This window comes from Macrotis lagotis, chromosome 5 (genome assembly GCF_037893015.1).
Source record: "Macrotis lagotis isolate mMagLag1 chromosome 5, bilby.v1.9.chrom.fasta, whole genome shotgun sequence".
Classification (NCBI taxonomy): domain Eukaryota; kingdom Metazoa; phylum Chordata; class Mammalia; order Peramelemorphia; family Peramelidae; genus Macrotis; species Macrotis lagotis.
In genome coordinates this window covers 4117602-4135788 of record NC_133662.1, presented here as the reverse complement: position 1 = coordinate 4135788, position 18187 = coordinate 4117602, and the positions used below count along the sequence as shown (strand labels likewise).

The 18187-nt window shown below is 43.8% G+C and overlaps 1 protein-coding gene across 4 annotated transcripts in view; it reads left to right on the top strand.

The window, feature by feature from the left end:
• The window catches only part of PACSIN1 (protein kinase C and casein kinase substrate in neurons 1), a 101495-nt gene that overhangs the window by 76772 nt on the left and 6536 nt on the right, over nucleotides 1–18187 (top strand). For all 4 annotated transcript variants that reach the window (XM_074236498.1, XM_074236497.1, XM_074236500.1 and 1 more), the window contains 8 exons: nucleotides 9667–9796; nucleotides 12231–12387; nucleotides 12974–13209; nucleotides 13720–13875; nucleotides 14415–14590; nucleotides 16018–16138; nucleotides 16272–16399; nucleotides 17731–17918. In XM_074236498.1, coding sequence (XP_074092599.1) covers nucleotides 9734–9796; nucleotides 12231–12387; nucleotides 12974–13209; nucleotides 13720–13875; nucleotides 14415–14590; nucleotides 16018–16138; nucleotides 16272–16399; nucleotides 17731–17918 — 1225 coding nt within the window. In that variant the 5' untranslated portion in view covers nucleotides 9667–9733. The remainder of the gene's footprint in view (nucleotides 1–9666; nucleotides 9797–12230; nucleotides 12388–12973; nucleotides 13210–13719; nucleotides 13876–14414; nucleotides 14591–16017; nucleotides 16139–16271; nucleotides 16400–17730; nucleotides 17919–18187) is intronic.

Sequence of the window (18187 nt, the reverse complement as noted above, 5' to 3'; positions counted from 1 at the left end):
GTGCCTGATTGTTGCTCTGATGGAATGATCAAGTCCATTAAGGATGATCATCACCCCCATGTTGCTGTTAATGGTATACAATGTTCTTCTGGTTCTGTTCATCCCACTCAGCATCAATAACATTCATTTTTTTATAAGATTTTGAGTTCCACATTTTTCTCCTTCCTTCCCTTCCCTTCTTCCTTCCCATGACAGGGAGTAATCTGATATAGGTTATACATATACAAGATAATTTTATTTTTTTATATTTTTTTTTTTAATTTTGAGTTCCAAAATGTCTCCCTCTCTCCAGCCTCTCTTCCACTCATTGAGAAGTCAAGCAATAAGATATCCATTATACATGTAAAGTCATGTAAAACATGTTTCCATATTAGTCATGTTGCAAAAAAAAAGTGAAAAAAGTATGCTTTAATCTCCATTCAGTGTTTATCCATTCTTTCTCTAGAAGTGAATAGCATTACATCATGAGTCCTATGGAAATGTCTTGGATCACTGCATTACAGTAGCTAAGTCTTTCACAGTTGATCTATCCTTACAATGCTGCTATTACTGTGTACAATGGTCTCCTGGTTCTTCTCATTTCACTTTGCAGTTCAAAAAAGTCTTTCCAAGTTGAAAGAACTTTCAGACATACATATAAGAGGACTCCATCTGGAGATGCCTGCTCAGGACATTCTCTCATTTTAGAAACCTTGGTTACCATGTGAGCCTTCTTCAATGATTTCCTCTTTATCTATGACATTCTTTCCTTTCCCAAAGCCTCTGTGACTGCCATGGCTTTTTCTACTCATGCTCTGTTTTTTAGCGTAGTATTTTGTCTTCCTCCTTATCCTGTGTCTAAGATTTTCTAGCTTTGTCATCATAAGTAACGTCAAGATCCAGCTCTGAACCAGATCCCTGGCTTCCCTGGCTAACTGACCTTCAGGCTCCTAAACTCGAAATCCCTACTTCTCCCCTATTTTCAAGCTTTTTATATCTTACTTCTGCTAAGTCATCTGCAATGAAGGATTTGGGAATAATCAAAGGATAATAGGATCAATCATCAAAGGACCTCAAAGACAGCCAGGTGGCACAAGTAAAGTGTCTGGATTTAGGAAGGCTCATCTTCCTGAGTTCAAAAGTTAAAGTGACTTTTAGACATTTACTAGCTGTGTGACCCTTGTCACTTGTATTTACAAATCATTTAACTCCGTGTACCTCAGTTTCCTCATTTGTGAAATTAGTTGGAGAAGCAAATGGCAAACCCCTCTAGGATCTTTACCAAGAAAATCCCAAATACCTAGTTAGTATCAAGTCTCTGAGCCTGAATCTCTATTCATGCCTCCTGACTTCAGGGCTGGTGCTCTATCCACTGTGCCACCTAGCTGCCCTCCCGCCCCCATGTTTTTTTTATCTTTAAAATGAGGAAGTTGTAACGGATGACCTCTAAGATCTCTTGTAGCTCTAAATCTAAGATGTTCATCTTTCAAGGGAAGAAACTGAGTCCTAGAGAGATTAGATAACTAACTTATCCAAGGTTACACAAATAGTAACAATGCATAGCACCCTATTATAATCATTGGGAAAGGCATCCTATGGTGACATACAGTCTTCTGCCTATAACAAAACAATTTTATGACAGGTTATATTTTCCAAAGTGCTACTTACTGAAAACATTTTTTTCCTTTGACAACTTTGAGAGCTAAGGGCCGATTGTGTTATACTCATTTTACAAGGGTGAACCCCGAGGTTCACTGCGACTTGTTCAAGGTCACACCACAAGTGAGTGGAAGAGCTAGAACCAAATCTCAGATTGCCTGCCTGTCACCTCTTTTCTCTTTCTCCAAAGAAAGGTTTCCTTCCTTAGTCAGTCTTGGCTAGACCCAAGATGGGCTGGGCTCCCAAAGATAAGTTCCACTTAAGTGAGAGATGAGAAGCTTTAGCTTATGCTGGAGGAGAGTTGGGGCAGGGCATGAATTCTGTAAGGAAATTTAGAGATGCAATGGAAGAAAGACCCTTTCACCCATAGTACATGTGTCTTAGCTGCTTTTTCCTGATAAGTCACCTACATGACTTTGGGAGGTCACAATCTCTCTTTGTTTTCATCTCCTTTTTTTTATAAGCGTTGGTGACTTTCTGACTGTGTCTAATGTCAGTGTGTTTCTGATGGGGAACTCAGTTAAAGGAGGAAGGACTCCAGACAGGAAAGGGACACAGCTAAACCCTTACTTGGTAATAGATGAGATTTATATCTCTAAAATAAACCTTATCTCAGAATTATCAGGAGAGCTCCCTTCTACTTACTTTCCTCCTGCTCACCCAATACTACTGACCAAAGTTCAGGGCTCATCTTCAAATTCTCCAGGGTTCTTACTATTGTTCAGTCATATCAGACTCTTCATGAGTCCCTGTATCATATTATGCCAGCACTGGTCATTGGCGTTTTCTTGATGAAGATACTGGAGTGGTTTGCCATTTTCCTCTCCAGAGACAAACAGGTTAAGTGACTTGTCAAGCTAGTAAGTATCAGAGGTTCTATTTGAACTCAAGTCTTCCTGGTAGCAGTTCCAGTGCTCTACCCACTAATAAGCCATCTGACTGCCTCTCCAAACTTAGGCATGGACTTAGATCCTCCTCCCCTTAATTCACAAAGTTTTGGGAAATGGTACAGCCAATAGAGCACTTGGCTTGCAATCAGGAAGACTCCTTTTCCTGAGTTCACATGTGGCCTCAGGTTTTGACTGATTGGGTGACCCTGGGCAAGTCACTCAGTTTCTGCCTGCCTCAGTTTCCTTATCTATAAAATCAGGGTAATTATAGCAGCTGCAGCTCAGAGTTGTTATGAGGAGCAGATGAGTTAATACACTTTGCAAATCTTAAAAGTCCCTACCTATGTAAATACTAGCTGTTGTTGCTTTTGTGTAGTTCAGTCAAGTCTTCCTGACTCCAGATCCAGATGGGCCCAGGGTCACAGAATCAATGAGTTTGGGACAAAAGCATCATACCTTGAGTTTTGTGTTCAGTCTGGGGTCTCACATTTTAAGAAGGTTAAGGACAATTGGAGGGGGGTTTAATTTGGGAAAGGTGACTGAAAAACATGTCCTAGGTTCATCTTCTGAAGGAAATGGGAATGTTTAGCCTGGAGAAGGGAAGACTTAGTGGAAACATTGAAGCTGTCTTTATATCTTTGGAGGACTGTCATATGAAAAAGAGAAGAGACTTGTTTTTCTTATTCCCCAGAGGGCATGATTTCTAGAGCCTAGAAACAGTGGGTGGAAGTTAAAGAAGCAGGTTTTGTGGAGATGTCAGATACAACTTCCTAATAATCAGGACGGTCTCCAGGGGGATTAATCTGCCTGAAAAATCACTTGGGCTAGAGAGAGAATTCTTATTCAAATTCAGGTTAGATGAATTGAGGAAACTGAGGTCCATGTAGAGAAATGATTTACCCAAGTTCTCATCATGAAATCAGTGACAGACCTGGACCTCCTAACTTTTAGGCCAATCTCTTTGATTAATTATGCCATTATTTTTGCTGACCTCTGAGGAAACAAGTAGTTCCTGAAAATGATTCTTCCAAATACCCAATCTCACAAGGGACATATGAATGGTAGGAGAAGGAGAGATGTATGATCAAGGATCTCTTATTATAGCAATGAGGAATTACCCTGGAAAGATCATAGGATGTGGGTTTGGGTCTTGCCCTTGTCACATGTCAGTTGTGTGACCTTGGGCAATTCTCTTTCTGTGTCTTCATTTCTTTAGCTGTAAAATGGAAGAACCGAAGTGAGTGGCGCTCTGAGGGGCTCTCCAGTTTTGATATTCTGTGATTTTATACTGGTCAGTGCTTTTTTTTGCCCCTCCCTAGCGAGAGGTAGACCTTTATTCTGTCTCTCACTTTAACCACATCTGGTGACTAGACGCTGTATTATTTGGGTCTCATTCTTGTTTACCCATTTATATATGCAGTCATCTGTTTACAAGGATCTGTTCTGGAATCCCCAGACCAGACAGAAAAATGTTGCTGGCCACCATGTAGACAGATTAGGTGATTATCTCAGGGTGTGATTTGAAAGCTGTAATGCTCCAACTCCTCCCCAACCTCACCATTTGGCTACTGGCTGTGATTTTTATCAAGCAACCCTCCATTCTTTTGTTGTGGGGTGAATGAAATGGCGAAAAGAGTCCTGCATTATAAGGTCACAGACAGACTTAGAAGGGATCACAGACAGGCAGACAGTCAATAATCATTATCAAACACTGAGCATTGGGAATAGAAAGGCAGAAGACATTCCCTGCTCTCAAGGAGCTCGCTGTCAAATGGAGGAGATGACATTCAAGCAGCTATGTACAAACAAACTATAGACTGGATAAATAGGATCATAGGGTATTATGTCTAGAGTTAGAAGGTACTTCAGAGGTCATATGATCCAACACATTTATTTTACGAATGACTTGCCCCAGCGGGTATAAGACTTGCCCAAGGTAGCCAGATAGTAATTAGCAGGGGCAGGATTTGAATCCAAATCCTTTGACTCCCAAGCCTGTACTTTTTCCTCCATATCATATTGGGTTAGAATCCTGGGAATCTGGGTCCTAGCCCCTCTTTTGTCACTAGTCTGAATGTGTAAGCTTATGCAATAAGCTTTCACCTTCCAGGGACTCCCTTTCATAATGAGAATCACAATTCCTGCTCTCCCTACCTGAAACAATCAACCAATTAAAAACATTTATTGAGGAATAGAAATACAAATATAAAAATGAAAGTTTTCAGAGAGGTTTATTTTATACACACACACACAATATATATATATATATATATATATTGTGTGTGTGTGTATGTGTCTATGTGTGTATGTGTCTGTGTGTGTGTGTGTGTGATTTTTTTTGAAGGGAGAGAAAAGGCATTAATATCTTGAGAGGATCAATAAAGGTTTCACAGGGATGATGGTGAATAAATTTATCCTGGAAGAAAACTAGAGACACTGAGAAGTGAAGTATAGTAGGAACATATTCTGGACATGGGGAACAGCAAGAGCAAAGGTTGATGATCTGAGATAAAGGGTATGAGGAAAAGTAAGAAGACCAGATTGGCTAGACTATAGATTGAAGAAAATGGTATAACGTGTAATAAGGTTGGAAAGGTAGGAAGGGATCAGGGGTTGAAAGACTTTAAGTGCCAAACAGTGGAATTTATATTTGATCTAGAGGTAATAAGGAATCACTGGATTTTATTGAATAGGAGAAAGATATGGTCAAACCTAGGAAAGTCATTTTGGGAACTATATGGAGGATAAATTGGAGTGGGGAAAGTTTTGTGGCAAAGAGACCAATTAGGAGACTATTGTAGGGGCGACTAGGTAGTGCAGTGGATAGAACACCGGCCCTGGAGCCAGGAGTACCTGAGTTCAAATCTGACCTCAGACACAATAATGACCTAGCTGTGTGGCCTTGGGCAAGCCACTTAACCCCATTGCCTTGCAAACAAAAAAATCTTAAGAAGACTATTGCAAGTGTTCAGATGGGGACTGGACTAAGATACTGACTGTGTGGATTGGGGGAAAGAATATATGGAGGAAATATTATAGAAGTAGATATGACAAGATTTAAAAGTTGACTGACATGGAACACTATTGTTCTATTAGAAATCAGGAGGGATGGGATTTCAGGGAAGCCTGGAGGGACCTGCATGAGCTGATGCTGAGTGAGATGAGCAGAACCAGAAAAACACTGTACACCCTATCAGCAACATGGGGGTGATGATCAACCTTGATGGATTTGCTTGTTCCATCAGTGCAACAACCAGGGATGATTTTGGACTGTCTGCAATGAAGAATACCATCTGTATCCAGATAAAGAGCCATGGAGTTTGAACAAAGTTCAAGGACTATTCCCTTTAATTTAGGGGGAAAAAACATTATCTTATTGTCTGATCTTGTTATCTCTTATACTTTATGTTTCTTCCTTAAGGATGTGATTTCTCTCTCATCACACTCAATTTGGATCAATGTACAACTTGGAAACAAAGTAAAGAATGAGATTGCTTTCTGTGGCGGGGGGGGGTTAAGATTGGGAGAAAAATTGTAAAACTCAAATAAAATAAAAGCTGGAAAAAAAAGTTGACTGAGAGAAGTACCATGGAGTGAGTAATTAATAACTTGGAGTCAGGAAGGCCTGGTTTCAAATCCCTCCTCAGACATTTAATAGATATGTGACACTGGACAAAGTGACTAGTCCTCAGACCCACTTTTCTTATAGGTGAAATGGGGATATAAACTTCATGGGGTTGTTAGGAGGATCAAATGAGATGTTGCTGCAAATGTTACATTGTATATAAATGTTAGGTGATATTATTATTATTATTATTATTATTATTATTATTATTATTATTTATTGTAAATAAGAGTAATCATTAGGTTTTGAATTTATGTACCCTAGAAGGATGATGGTGCATTTTGGTAGAGGGGATACAGAACTAGATGGCATAGTAGATAGAATGCCAGGCCTGGACTCAGGAGGACTCATCTTCCTGAATTCAAATCTGACTTCAGACACTTGTGTGACCCTGGGACAAGTCACTTAACCCTGTTTGCCTCAGTTTCCTCATTTATAAAAAGAGTTGGAGAAGGAAAAGGCAAATCATTCCAGTATCTCTGCCAAGAAAACCCTAAATGGAATCATAAAGAGTCAGATATAACTGGAAAATGACAATAACAAATGTTGAGGGAAGATAATGAGTTATGCTTTGGGTATGTTAAGGAAGTTTCAGAGGCTGATACATTTAAGTTTGAAATGTCGACTAAGGAGAGAGACAGAGAGACGCTCTGGCCGTCATCAGCATAGAGGGGATAATTAAATCTGTTGAGGATGATTAGGTCACCAAATGAGAAAGTGAGAAAAGAGAAGAAGCTCTCTACAGAGCTCTAGGGTTACACCTCCAAATAGGGGATCTAGCAAAGGAGTGCCACTTGTCCTTGGTTCTGCTGCTTCAGATATAAGGAAATCTCTTTATGAGAGAGAGATAGGTTAAGATGTCTCAGATGGGATGGGGCATCTCCTTGATTTTTCCAGATTGAATGGAGTACTCTTTTTTTTTGTTTTGTTTTGGTTTTGGGTTGTTTTTTTTTGCAAGGCAATGGGGTTAAGTGCATGGCTTGCCCAAGGCCACACAGCTAGGTAATTATTAAATGTCTGAGGCAGGGTTTGAACTCAGGTACTCCCGACTCCAGGGCCAGTGCTCTATCCACTGCACCACCTAGCCGCCTCCTGAGTACTCTTAAGGTACTCATTGGTTGGTGCTTTGAGGCAGAGGGAGAAAGTATAAGGGCAACTGAACAGACTGGAGCTGGACCACAAATTATGATGTGATAAAAAAGCATATTTTTTTGAGTCAAAGAACCAGGATTTGGATCTCAGCTACTTCTGTGATACTGGCCAAGTCATTTTTATTTCCTGAGCTACACTTTCCCTGAAAAATGAATGATGTGTATTAGATTAGATAAACTCTGGGGCGGGGTGGGGGGGGGTCCTCCTAGCTCCACATTCTGCAATCTCATAAGTCAGAGCTTGCTCACTCTCTGAGGTCTGGTTCTCCCTTTCTGGCTGGTTTGTTCTGGAGTTCCTCGGTGAGGGATGGTGATGAGTTCTCTCTCTGTGTTAAGAAGCTGGCAGAGGAGCTGTTGGGGGTTGGGGAGGAGTCAAAGCCTCTGCCCTGCAGAAACTTGCAGACTAAATTGGGCAGCAGTGATGTAAACAGACGGATCAAGGGCAGATCCACGCACACAGATAGCTGAGCAAATCCCGACTGATCCTCTGGCCAGAGGAAGACAGACAGATGAACATTTTGTAAGAAGATGGTCAGGTCTGGTGGTCCCTGTTTAAGAGGAGAAGGGAGGAGTTGGAAATTCTGGGGTCTGTGCCCCTCTCTGGCTTTGCCAGGGGCAGCTGGAACATTGGCAGAATCATGCTGTAGCTGAAAGGGGCAAGGAGGAATTGAATCTCTAACAGGACTTGAGGGAAATAGGGTCAGTTGTACACTGGGAAATGCTAACAAATTCCATTCAACGAGTAGTTATGAATCTCCTTCTGAGTAGCCAGGCACCACGGTAGACAAGGAGGAAACAGAGATAGATAATGACATTATCATTTCCCTTTAAGACCTCACCTCTCTAGCCAGGTTTCAGAGATTTTGTGTGTATTACATGAAGTCAACTCTCCTCCCCGCTTTTTTTTTGTTTTGTTTTGTTTTGTTTTAGGTTTTTGCAAGGCAATGGGGTTAAGTGGCTTGCCACACAGCTAGGTAATGATTAAGTGTCTGAGGTCAGATTTGAACTCAGGTACTCCTGACTCCAGGGCCAGTGGTGTTCTATCCACTGTGCCACCTAGCCCCCCGACTTCACCTCTCTCAAACTACATGTCCACAGATAAAGTAGGATACAAGATAGATTGAAAGAGGAACGGGGGAACATCCAGAAAGGTGAAGATGGAAGGATCACTTTCAGGAAGAATGGTAGTGATCCAGAAAGACTGTGAGGAAGAAGAGGTTAAGATTTTAAGAGGGAAAAACCATCTGGATAGGCGGAGCTGGGGAGAAAGTACATGGTCTGATCTAGAGGCTCAGTTCAGGAAAAACCAAGAACCCAAACTTTGGCCATGCATGGGGCTTTACTGCAGAGGAGGGAGATGGTATCTCAGTGCTAAGCTGCCTTGCCAATGGGTTGGGATGCTGAAAAAAGGAATGGGAGAGGGAAGATATCCACAGACTAGCCAATATTTGAATGTGTCTAAAACTGATGGTAGCAAAAGACAGCAGAGAATGTGGTACAGCAGAAGGAAGCTGAGGAACAAGTTCAAGCTACTTCCTCCCTACCTCTTTGACCTTGAACATGTTACTTTCCTGTGGTGGACCTCAATTTCCCCTTTAAAATGAGAGGGAGGAGGGGCAGCTAGGTGGCACAGTGAATAGAGCACTGGCCCTGGAGTCAGGAGGACCTGAGTTCAAATTCAGCCTCAGACACTTAATAATGACCTAGCTGTGTGGTCTTGGACAAGCCACTTAACCCCATTGTCTTGCCAAAAAAAACACCTAAAAAAACTTTGCAAAAGAAAACCCCAAATGGGGGCACCACTGAAAACTGGGTTACAACAAAATCATCACTGGCTTGCTGATACAATCCAGGAGAAATCTCCACTCTCCAGTGTGGGAACAATGAGATTCCATATCTCCTCCTCCTCCAAGGGCTTTAAGATCTGGGAATTGGCTAAGATACTACTTTCAGTGCTACCTGATGCAGAATGACCCTTTATAGAGTCCCCTCTCTGGATTCTCTGCCAGGCTTGTGTCTGATTACAGAGGTAAAGGAGAATAGTGGAAAGACCACTAAATAAGGATGGAAGTCACAAGATTTGGGTTCTGGCTTTGCTATTGATAGCTTTGTGATTTTGAGCAGATCATTTAACTTCTCTGAACCTCAGTTTTTTTCCTCCGTTAAATAGGAAGGTTGGAATGGATAATTTCTAAGGTACCTTTTGCTCAGAAGTTTGTATACATCTGAGTCCTCAGGAAAGGCTTTGAAGCTCAGGGCTTTGAAGCTGTGGGCAGAGGTAGATTATTCGAAGTGGGATGGAGGGGGAGAGCTGGCTCCCTCCGATATGTTATTGACCACTTTTTTCTCCTCTATCTTTCAGTGCATGAGCAGAGGTTTGTCCTTGGCTGCAGCCCAGTCCCCAACCCCAAACCCCAAACCCAAACACCATGTCTGGCTCCTATGATGAGGCCACACCTTCAGTGGAGGAGATCACAGACAGCTTCTGGGAGGTGAGATTTCCCCCCACTCTCCAATCCTTCCTCTCACATATTCCTCCTTCCCAAATTCCAGTCCTACCTTTGCCTAGTTTTCCACAGGGGGGCCACCATCTGGGGTGTCCACTGACAGTCCTGTGGGACCTACTGTCCACCCTGACATCAGATATTTCAGCAGCACCTGGTTTGGATTCCCTCACTGTCCTGTCTTGGTATTTTTTCCCTCCCTCTGCCCACCTAATGCTTCTACCATCCTTATTTCCTCCCTGCCCTTCTTCACAACTTTTCTGGAGAATTAATTTGGCATATTGTAGCCACAAGAGGGAGCAAGATGACCATTTCAATGAACTTTCATCCACTCTCCTGCCTTCCCACCAACCCAAATCAAGGCTTTGTCTGCCATTTTGTGTGTCTCTCTCATACCTTCCATTGTCTCTTCCTCCTCTCCTAAAACTTTAATTACCATTTTAGATGCCCTGTTCATCTGTTTTAGATACCCTATGCATTATGGGCTGCATATTTGGGGAGTAGGAGAATAAGGAGAGTGGTTATCAGAGTTCCTGTTTATTTAGTAATTAAGATGAATAATGTGCAGCTAGATAGCACAGTGGATAGAGTACCAGGCCTGGAGTAAGGAAGGCATGAGTTCAAATTTGAATTTAGATCTTTACTAGTGATGTGACCCTGGTCAAGTCACTCAACCCTGTTTGCCTCACTTCCTCATCTACAAAATGAACTGGAGAATGAAATGAAAACTACTCTAGCAAATTTGCCAAGAAAACCCCAAATGGGGTTACAAAGAGTCAAACATGACCGAAAACAACTGAAACAACTACAATCTACCCTCCCCCCACCAGAAACTACTTAAGGAAACTACCCCATAGTGTTTTTGTAAGAAAAGCTTTGTAAATATGAAAATAGTGTAGGAATGAGTGGTGATGATGATGATGATAGTAGTGATGGTATTGATGAGAGAGGATGGTTATGGTTGTGGTGGTGGTGGTGGTGGTGGTGATGATGAGGTTGATGATGGTGATGATGAAAAAGAGAGAAGGATGGTGATGGTGGTGGTGACGATGATGATGATGATGACAATGGCAGCAGTCATGGTATAATAGTTAGAGAGATGGCTTCAGAGGTCTGGAAGAGTTCTGCCTCTGATAGTCATTGGTTGTGTGACCCTAAGGTAATTGCTTAAGGTCTTAGTATGGTAGGCAACTCTTCAAGAGTACATGTTGCAGGGGGCACCTAGGTGGTACAGTGGATAGAGCACCGGCCCTGGAGTCAGGAGGTCCTGAGCTCAAATCTGGCCTCAAACACATAATACTTACCTAGATGTGTGACCTTAGGAAAGCCACTTAACCCTATTGTCTTACAAAACTCCCCCCCCCAAAAGAGTACATGTTGCAATAAAATAGAGGAACTCTTTCCTGGAAGTTCCCTAAATCCATGAAATCACAGGCCTAATCCCTATTATGGAGTAATTAATAAAAAATTAATAAGTAGAGCTTTTCTCAATATTACTCTGGGGTGGAGTTCAAGATTTTTTTTTTTTTTTTTTTAGGCTTTTGCAAGGCAAATGGGGTTAAGTGGCTTGCCCAAGGCCACACAGCTAGGTAATTATTAAGTGTCTGAGACTGGATTTGAACCCAGGTACTCCTGACTCCAAGGCTGGTGCTCTATCCACTGTGCCACCTAGCTGCCCCCAAGATTTTTCTTTTAGGTCTAACGTCCTTATCCTAATCATCTATCTCCCAGTTTCCCTTACTTACTGCTCCTTATGCCATCTGTACTAACTGCTTGACTCTGAACAAGTTATCCTCTCTGAGCCTCATGTAGCAAAGCTACAAAATGGGGAGATTAACGCTCTCATTATTTACCTCACCAGGAGAATGTGAAGAAAGCATTTTGTAAACCTGAAGGTGCCGTATTTGTGTGAGCTATCCTATGTTTCACCCATCCATCTGGATTTTTTTTTTATCTCTGCTATCCTTTCCCCTTCATTTGTTTCCTCTCCTCAGCCTGCCTCTCCATTTCTCTCCTTAATGTTTCTTCTGTCCCCTCCCCAATCTGCTTGGGGGCTCATCTCCTCTTTCTTCTAAGTTTTGGTAGATGGTGGGAAATATGGGAGCCAGGGTGTGGACCAGGTTGGAATGTGGGATGGGGTGGGAGACCAGATGGTTTCTGCTTCAGCTGTCCCAGCCTTTCCTCACTCAGGACAGGCACCCATTGGACACAACAGGATATGCCTATGTGTGTGCGGGAGGGGGAGTTGTTTGTGATTATGCTGGTTTGGCTTGGTGCCCTTGGAGAATAGTTAGGGAAAACCATTCTTGATCTATATGGCTAGCTATCATTAGTGGTGAGGCTCAGAAAGGTCCCCCTGGAGAGGCAGCAGCCAAGGGAACCAGGGAATGGGGCTGCTCATTTATCCTTGGGGTTCTTCCAGGTGGGAAACTACAAGAGGACGGTAAAGAGGATCGATGATGGCCACCGGCTCTGCAACGACCTCATGAGCTGCCTTCATGAGCGAGCTAAGATTGAGAAGGCCTATGCCCAGCAGCTCACAGACTGGGCCAAGCGCTGGCGCCAGCTCCTGGAGAAAGGTGCCCTTGTATTCATCCCACCACCAAACTGACAAATAGCAGTGATGCCTCCCCCCACCAGGGATCCCACTCTCATGCCTAGAGGAGGAATATAAGCAGGGGGATCTAGACCTGGCCACCCCTCACCCCTTTCTAGGGAGTCCTGTTAGAACCAGCTGGGTGATGGTAGTCCCTCTAAGCTATGGAGACTGTGCCTGAGGAGGAGAGGGAGATTGTGGGAGGGAGCCCACCCCAAGGAACCTCCTGGCTACACCCTGTTGTACCCTGACCTCAAGGAGTCTTTCAGTCATTCACCAAGAGTGGCATAGAGGAAAGTGCCCCTTTCAACTCAGCCCAGTTTGGAATCTGGCCCATTTGAAGGTGCTTTTGTTGAATTGAATTGAACTCAGGAAAGCCTATGATACAGCAGGAGTCAGATGTGAGCCTTCTTTGGGTTACTTGCCTAGCCATGGGACATGGGGAGCAGGATGGGGAGCAGGAGAGGGAGAGATGCTCTCCTTCAGTTATGTTCAGGTGGGAGAGGCAGAGGCCAGCATTTCTTGTCTCTTGCCCAGCTCATGCTCAGGCTTTGGTTCTCTATCTGCAGGCCCACAGTATGGCAGCCTGGAGAGGGCATGGGGCGCCATCATGACAGAGGCTGACAAGGTTAGTGAGCTGCATCAGGACATGAAGAACAGTCTGGTCAATGATGACCTGGAGAAGGTGAAGAACTGGCAGAAGGATGCCTACCACAAGCAGATCATGGGCGGCTTCAAGGAGACCAAGGAGGCTGAGGATGGTTTCCGGAAAGCACAGAAACCCTGGGCCAAAAAGATGAAAGAGGTACCCAGGACTGGGTGGGGGAGAGGGGTGTGAGATTCCTTGTAGCTAAAAACAACAGGAAACCTGTGGAAAGGCACCATTGTAGTGGATAGGGCACTGGCTCTGGCATCATTAAGACCTAGGTTCAAACCCCACCTCAGACACTTAATTGCCATGTAACTGCGGTAAAGTCATTTCACCTCTGCCTCGGCTTCTTCATCCATCAAGGTGTAGGACTCCGTGGTCCCTTACAGTTCTGGAACTATGATGATATGAGAATCTACAGGGAGGAATTCCTGGGCAAAAGCTATCTTTATCTGGAAGGAGGGTGTCCATAGGATCACTGCCCTGTTAATGAGGAAAGAGGAGGGGGTCTTGTTCTTATTCAGCTAATTATTCCATAAGTGATAAGTAAGTCCCCACCTCTTCTAGCCTCATTCTTCCATCTGTAAAATGGGGATAGTAATGACCCTGACCCACCTCCCTGCTTTACTAACCTTAAGGCATTAAATGTTTCCCCATCTCTGAAAGTTGGAGGCAGCAAAGAAAGCCTACCACTTGGCTTGCAAGGAGGAGAAGCTGGCAGTGACTCGGGAGGCCAACAGCAAAGCAGAGCAGTCAGTCACCCCAGAACAGCAAAAGAAACTTCAGGACAAAGTGGACAAGTGCAAGCAAGACGTCCAGAAGGTCTGGGTCTGCAGCTGGGGGGAGGGGAGGAGGAGGGGGAGAGGGGAAGGAATTGGCCGGGGCAGGGGGTGGGAAGGAGAGCTACTACAGGTTCCAGAATGGGAGAATGGATGCTGGAGCCAGTGCCTACTGCTTCCCTAGAGCCGATTGTTAAATTTGTTACATTTTCAATGTAAGCATTTATACTTTAGAAATCAGCAGAGATACAAATCAGAACTTGATATTTTGTAAATCCAGAAATATGAAAGTAAAGGAAATTAATGCTGATTGAAATTATAAATGTGTTAAGCTCTTTTTTTTGCTCTGAGAGCTATTGTTAAACATTTACCAATATTTTCCCAATATTTACCAATATTGTTGGGGTGTAGTGGGGGTGAGAGTGGAAGGGAGCATCCTAAAGGTCCTCAGGTTTCAGCTTGTCCCTGCTTTCTTTCCTCCTTTCCTTCTTTCCTTCCTTCTTTCTTTCCTTTCTTCCTCCCTTTATTCCTTCTCTCCCTTCCTCCCTTGCCCTTCCTCAATATTCCTTCCTTTCTCAATAGACCCAGGAAAAATATGAAAAGGTGTTGGATGAGATTGGCAAGTCAACTCCCCAGTACATGGAAAGCATGGAGCAGGTATTCGAACAATGCCAACAATTTGAGGAGAAGAGACTGGTTTTCCTGAAGGAGGTGCTCTTGGATATAAAACGCCATCTCAACTTGGCAGAAAACAGCAGGTACCTAAGTAAAGCTTAGGGGGCAGGGGTTAAAACCCTCTTCTCAAAGGAGGACTAGCAGTAAGACCAGATCATCTTCTGTCCTGACTTACCCTGTGGCTGAATCAATCCTCTTGCACTAGTTTAGCACCTATTCAGTCTGGGCACTACCCTCAAGGAGTTTACCTTTTTCTATCAGGATAAATGTTCACATATAAGTAAATACAGGATATAAGCAAAATAAAAACACAGTGATTTGGGGAGGCACTAACAATACCTGGGAACTCAGGAAAATTCCCTTGAAGTGGCCCTTAAACTGAGCCTTGAAGGGAGGTGACTAGGAGGAGTATGCTTCCCCTTTCCCTCCCATCCCCTGTACCCCCTTTGCTCAGGGAGCAGCCAGTACAAGGAGATGGAGATGGGATTCAGGAGACCACATATGGAGGAGTCATGTGCCATGAGCCAGACAAGGAAGGAAAGTCGCCGCTGTTTTCTCTTAAACAGTACTAGGGAGTCACCAAAGCCTTTTGAGCAGTGGCGTGATAACGTCATGGCTGGCACCACAGATACAATTGAGACTGTTGCCCTACGGGGCTGGAGAGCTCAGCCAGGCCTGCTGTGACTTGGGAAGAGTGTAGCTCTGCTTTAAAGGTGCTCCAAGCATTCCACATATATTTACAGATATTTAGCACAGTGGTCAGCATGTTTTGTTGTTCTTCATTTCAGACTTGTCTGACTCTAGGGTTTTCTTGACAAAGATAATGGAGTGGTTTGCCATTTCTTTCTCAAGTTCATTTTACAGATGAGGAAACTGAGGCAATCAGGGTGAAGTGACTTGCCCAGGGTCACCCAGCTAGTAAGTATCTGAGGTCAGATTTGAACTCAAGTCTTCCTTACTCTAGTCAGTATTCTATTCACTGTGCCACTTAACAACTCTTTTCCTCGTACATTGTTGGTACTTAATAAATATTTATTTGCTGACTGACCAATAGACATTATCTCTTTTAACCTTTATAACAATCTAGTGAGCTAGGTACTATGGTTATTATTATTATTGTCACTATTTTACAGATGAGGAAACTGAGGGTCAGAGGGGAAGCATTTGAGTTTGCCCTTGGTCCTACCTTATTAGAGGCAGCATTTGAACTCCAAGCCTATTATATCATAAAGCCTCTCTAATACTATAATTTGACAGTGTGGGAGGAGCAGGAAGGAAGAGACTAGGCTCAGTTGACACCATTGCATGGGCCCAGGCTTCAAGTAGCACAACCTTTGTGCCCATCCTCTGTGTTAGGTTGCCTTGGCTACCTGATCTGAAGTATCCCCAGAAGAAAAATCTTAGGACTTCTAAAAGATAGCCTGAACTGGACCCTGGGAGTGGTCTGGCTTCTCCCCCTGAATCTCGGACAGAGTCATGAGTGAACTTCCCCGATTTCTCCCTTGCCCAGTTACATCAGCGTGTACCGAGAGTTGGAGCAGACAATCCGGGGGGCCGATGCCCAGGATGATCTCAAGTGGTTCCGAAGCACCAGTGGGCCTGGCATGCCCATGAATTGGCCACAGTTTGAGGTCAGTTCCTGCCTTCCTGGTGTGTAGAGGTGGACTTGGGGCTGGTGAGGAAGAGGCAGGGAGGGTCAGGAGGAGGGAATCATGTGGAATAGGCAGGGAGCAGCCTTATGCCTATACCCCATACTGCCACTAGGAATGGAACCCAGACCTCACCCATACCATCACCAGGAAGGAGAAACTGCCCAAGAAGAACGATGGTGTGACCTTGACCAATGCCTCGGGGGTGGTAGAGTCTATGGCCCAGGCTGGGGACCGTGGCAGGTGAGTACCAGGTGGGCATTCATTCCCTCACCTCTCATGGTGGTCTTCCATTGGAGTTTCCTTGATGCCCAAGCATTGGGTATGCAGGGTCCATTAGAAAATTATAATTCTAGCAGGTGTAAGATGGATTAGATGAACTTGGAAGTACCTTATAATTGAGATTCTAGGACCATAACAATAACAATATTACCTCTTACATTCCTAAAGCATTTAAAAATATCCCCAAACCCTCTCACATTTATTTTTGTTGTTGTTATTTCCAGGAGCCTGACTCAGGACTCAGAGCAGTGAAGATTTCATGTGCCCCTTGCTTTATGCATTGTGATAGCATCCTGATAAAAGATACTTAAACTGAATTTTATTTGGAATGTATCAGGAGAGAAAACTACTATTTAAGGAAACTATAAAAGATTCTTCGTAGTGCAAATAATTAAGTAACTTCTTTTCTAGGACTGTTTAAAATGAAGCCTGCCTGTGGCTCCATTTTACAAATGTGGAAATTTGGATAAAACCACTCTTCCCCCCACCCCACCCCAGAAGTAGGATCAGGATCACCTGCTTAGGGTGACTCAGCTAGTTAGAAGCAAAGCTGGCATTTGAACCCAGATCTCTTGATTCTAAACCATTGTAGAGGAGTCTCCCTCTCTTCCAGATGCCATCCTCTAGCACTTTCCATCATTTTTGAAAAGTTTGGAGTAGGGTTTCTGAAAGGCTGTCATGTGAAAGGGGGATTTAACTTTTTTGTGTGGCTCTAGAGGACAGAAGCCAGGTACAATGGGTGGCAGTTGCAAAGGGAACAATTTAGGTTTGATGTCAGGAAAAAATTCTTATTCGTGGAGCTGCTCTAAAGTAAATTGAGCTGCTTCAAGTGGTGTTGGGCTGCCTGTCATTTTTTTTTTTTAGCTAGCATTTACATAGTACTTCAGTGTTTTACAAATATTATCTTATTTGATCCTCACAACCACCCTGGGAGGTGTATAGTATTATTATTTCCATTTTACAGATGAGGAAAATGGAGGCAAAAGAGGCTAAGTGACTTGCCCAGAGTCACACAGCTAGTAAGTGTCTAAGGCCAGATTGAAACTCAGGTCTCCCTCACTCTAGAACTTTTTTCTAGCTGACTCTGGATGACCAACTAACTGGAGTTTGTAAGAAAAGAGATTCCTTTGTTGTGTGGATTAGCCTAGATTGCCAGATGACCCTTTTTTTTTTCTTTCAGCCCCCAAATTCTGTGATTCTGTAATTTGTGCTGGGGGTGGGGAGTAAAAAGCCCCTTGAGGGCAAAGTCAATGATGATCTCCTTCCTTCTTCCCCTGTCCCCTTCCACTCAGCGTCAGCAGCTATGACCGAGGCCAGCCATATGCCGCTGAATGGTCTGATGATGAAAGTGGAAATCCCTTCGGGGCAGGTGAAGCCAATGGGGGTGCCAATCCCTTTGAGGATGATGCCAAGGGGGTGCGTGTTCGGGCACTCTATGATTATGATGGGCAGGAGCAAGACGAACTCAGCTTCAAAGCAGGTTTGACCTGGGGGGGGGGGGGTGTCCCAGGGTATGGATGGGCAAGAAGTAGAGTTTCAGTCCAAGGATTAGATGACAAGCGGACCTGGAAGTCAGGGCAGCCTGGAGAGGATAGGTATTGGGCAGGAGAGGGCCGCATGAAGTTTGGAAGGAGCACGGGATGTTGAGGGTGTGGCTCAACAGAGAGGGGGAATAGATGCAGCTTAAGGAGCAGACAGTAAGAGTGAAGGTGTAAGGGACCTGAAAGGCAAGGGGTCAGGGGATAGAGA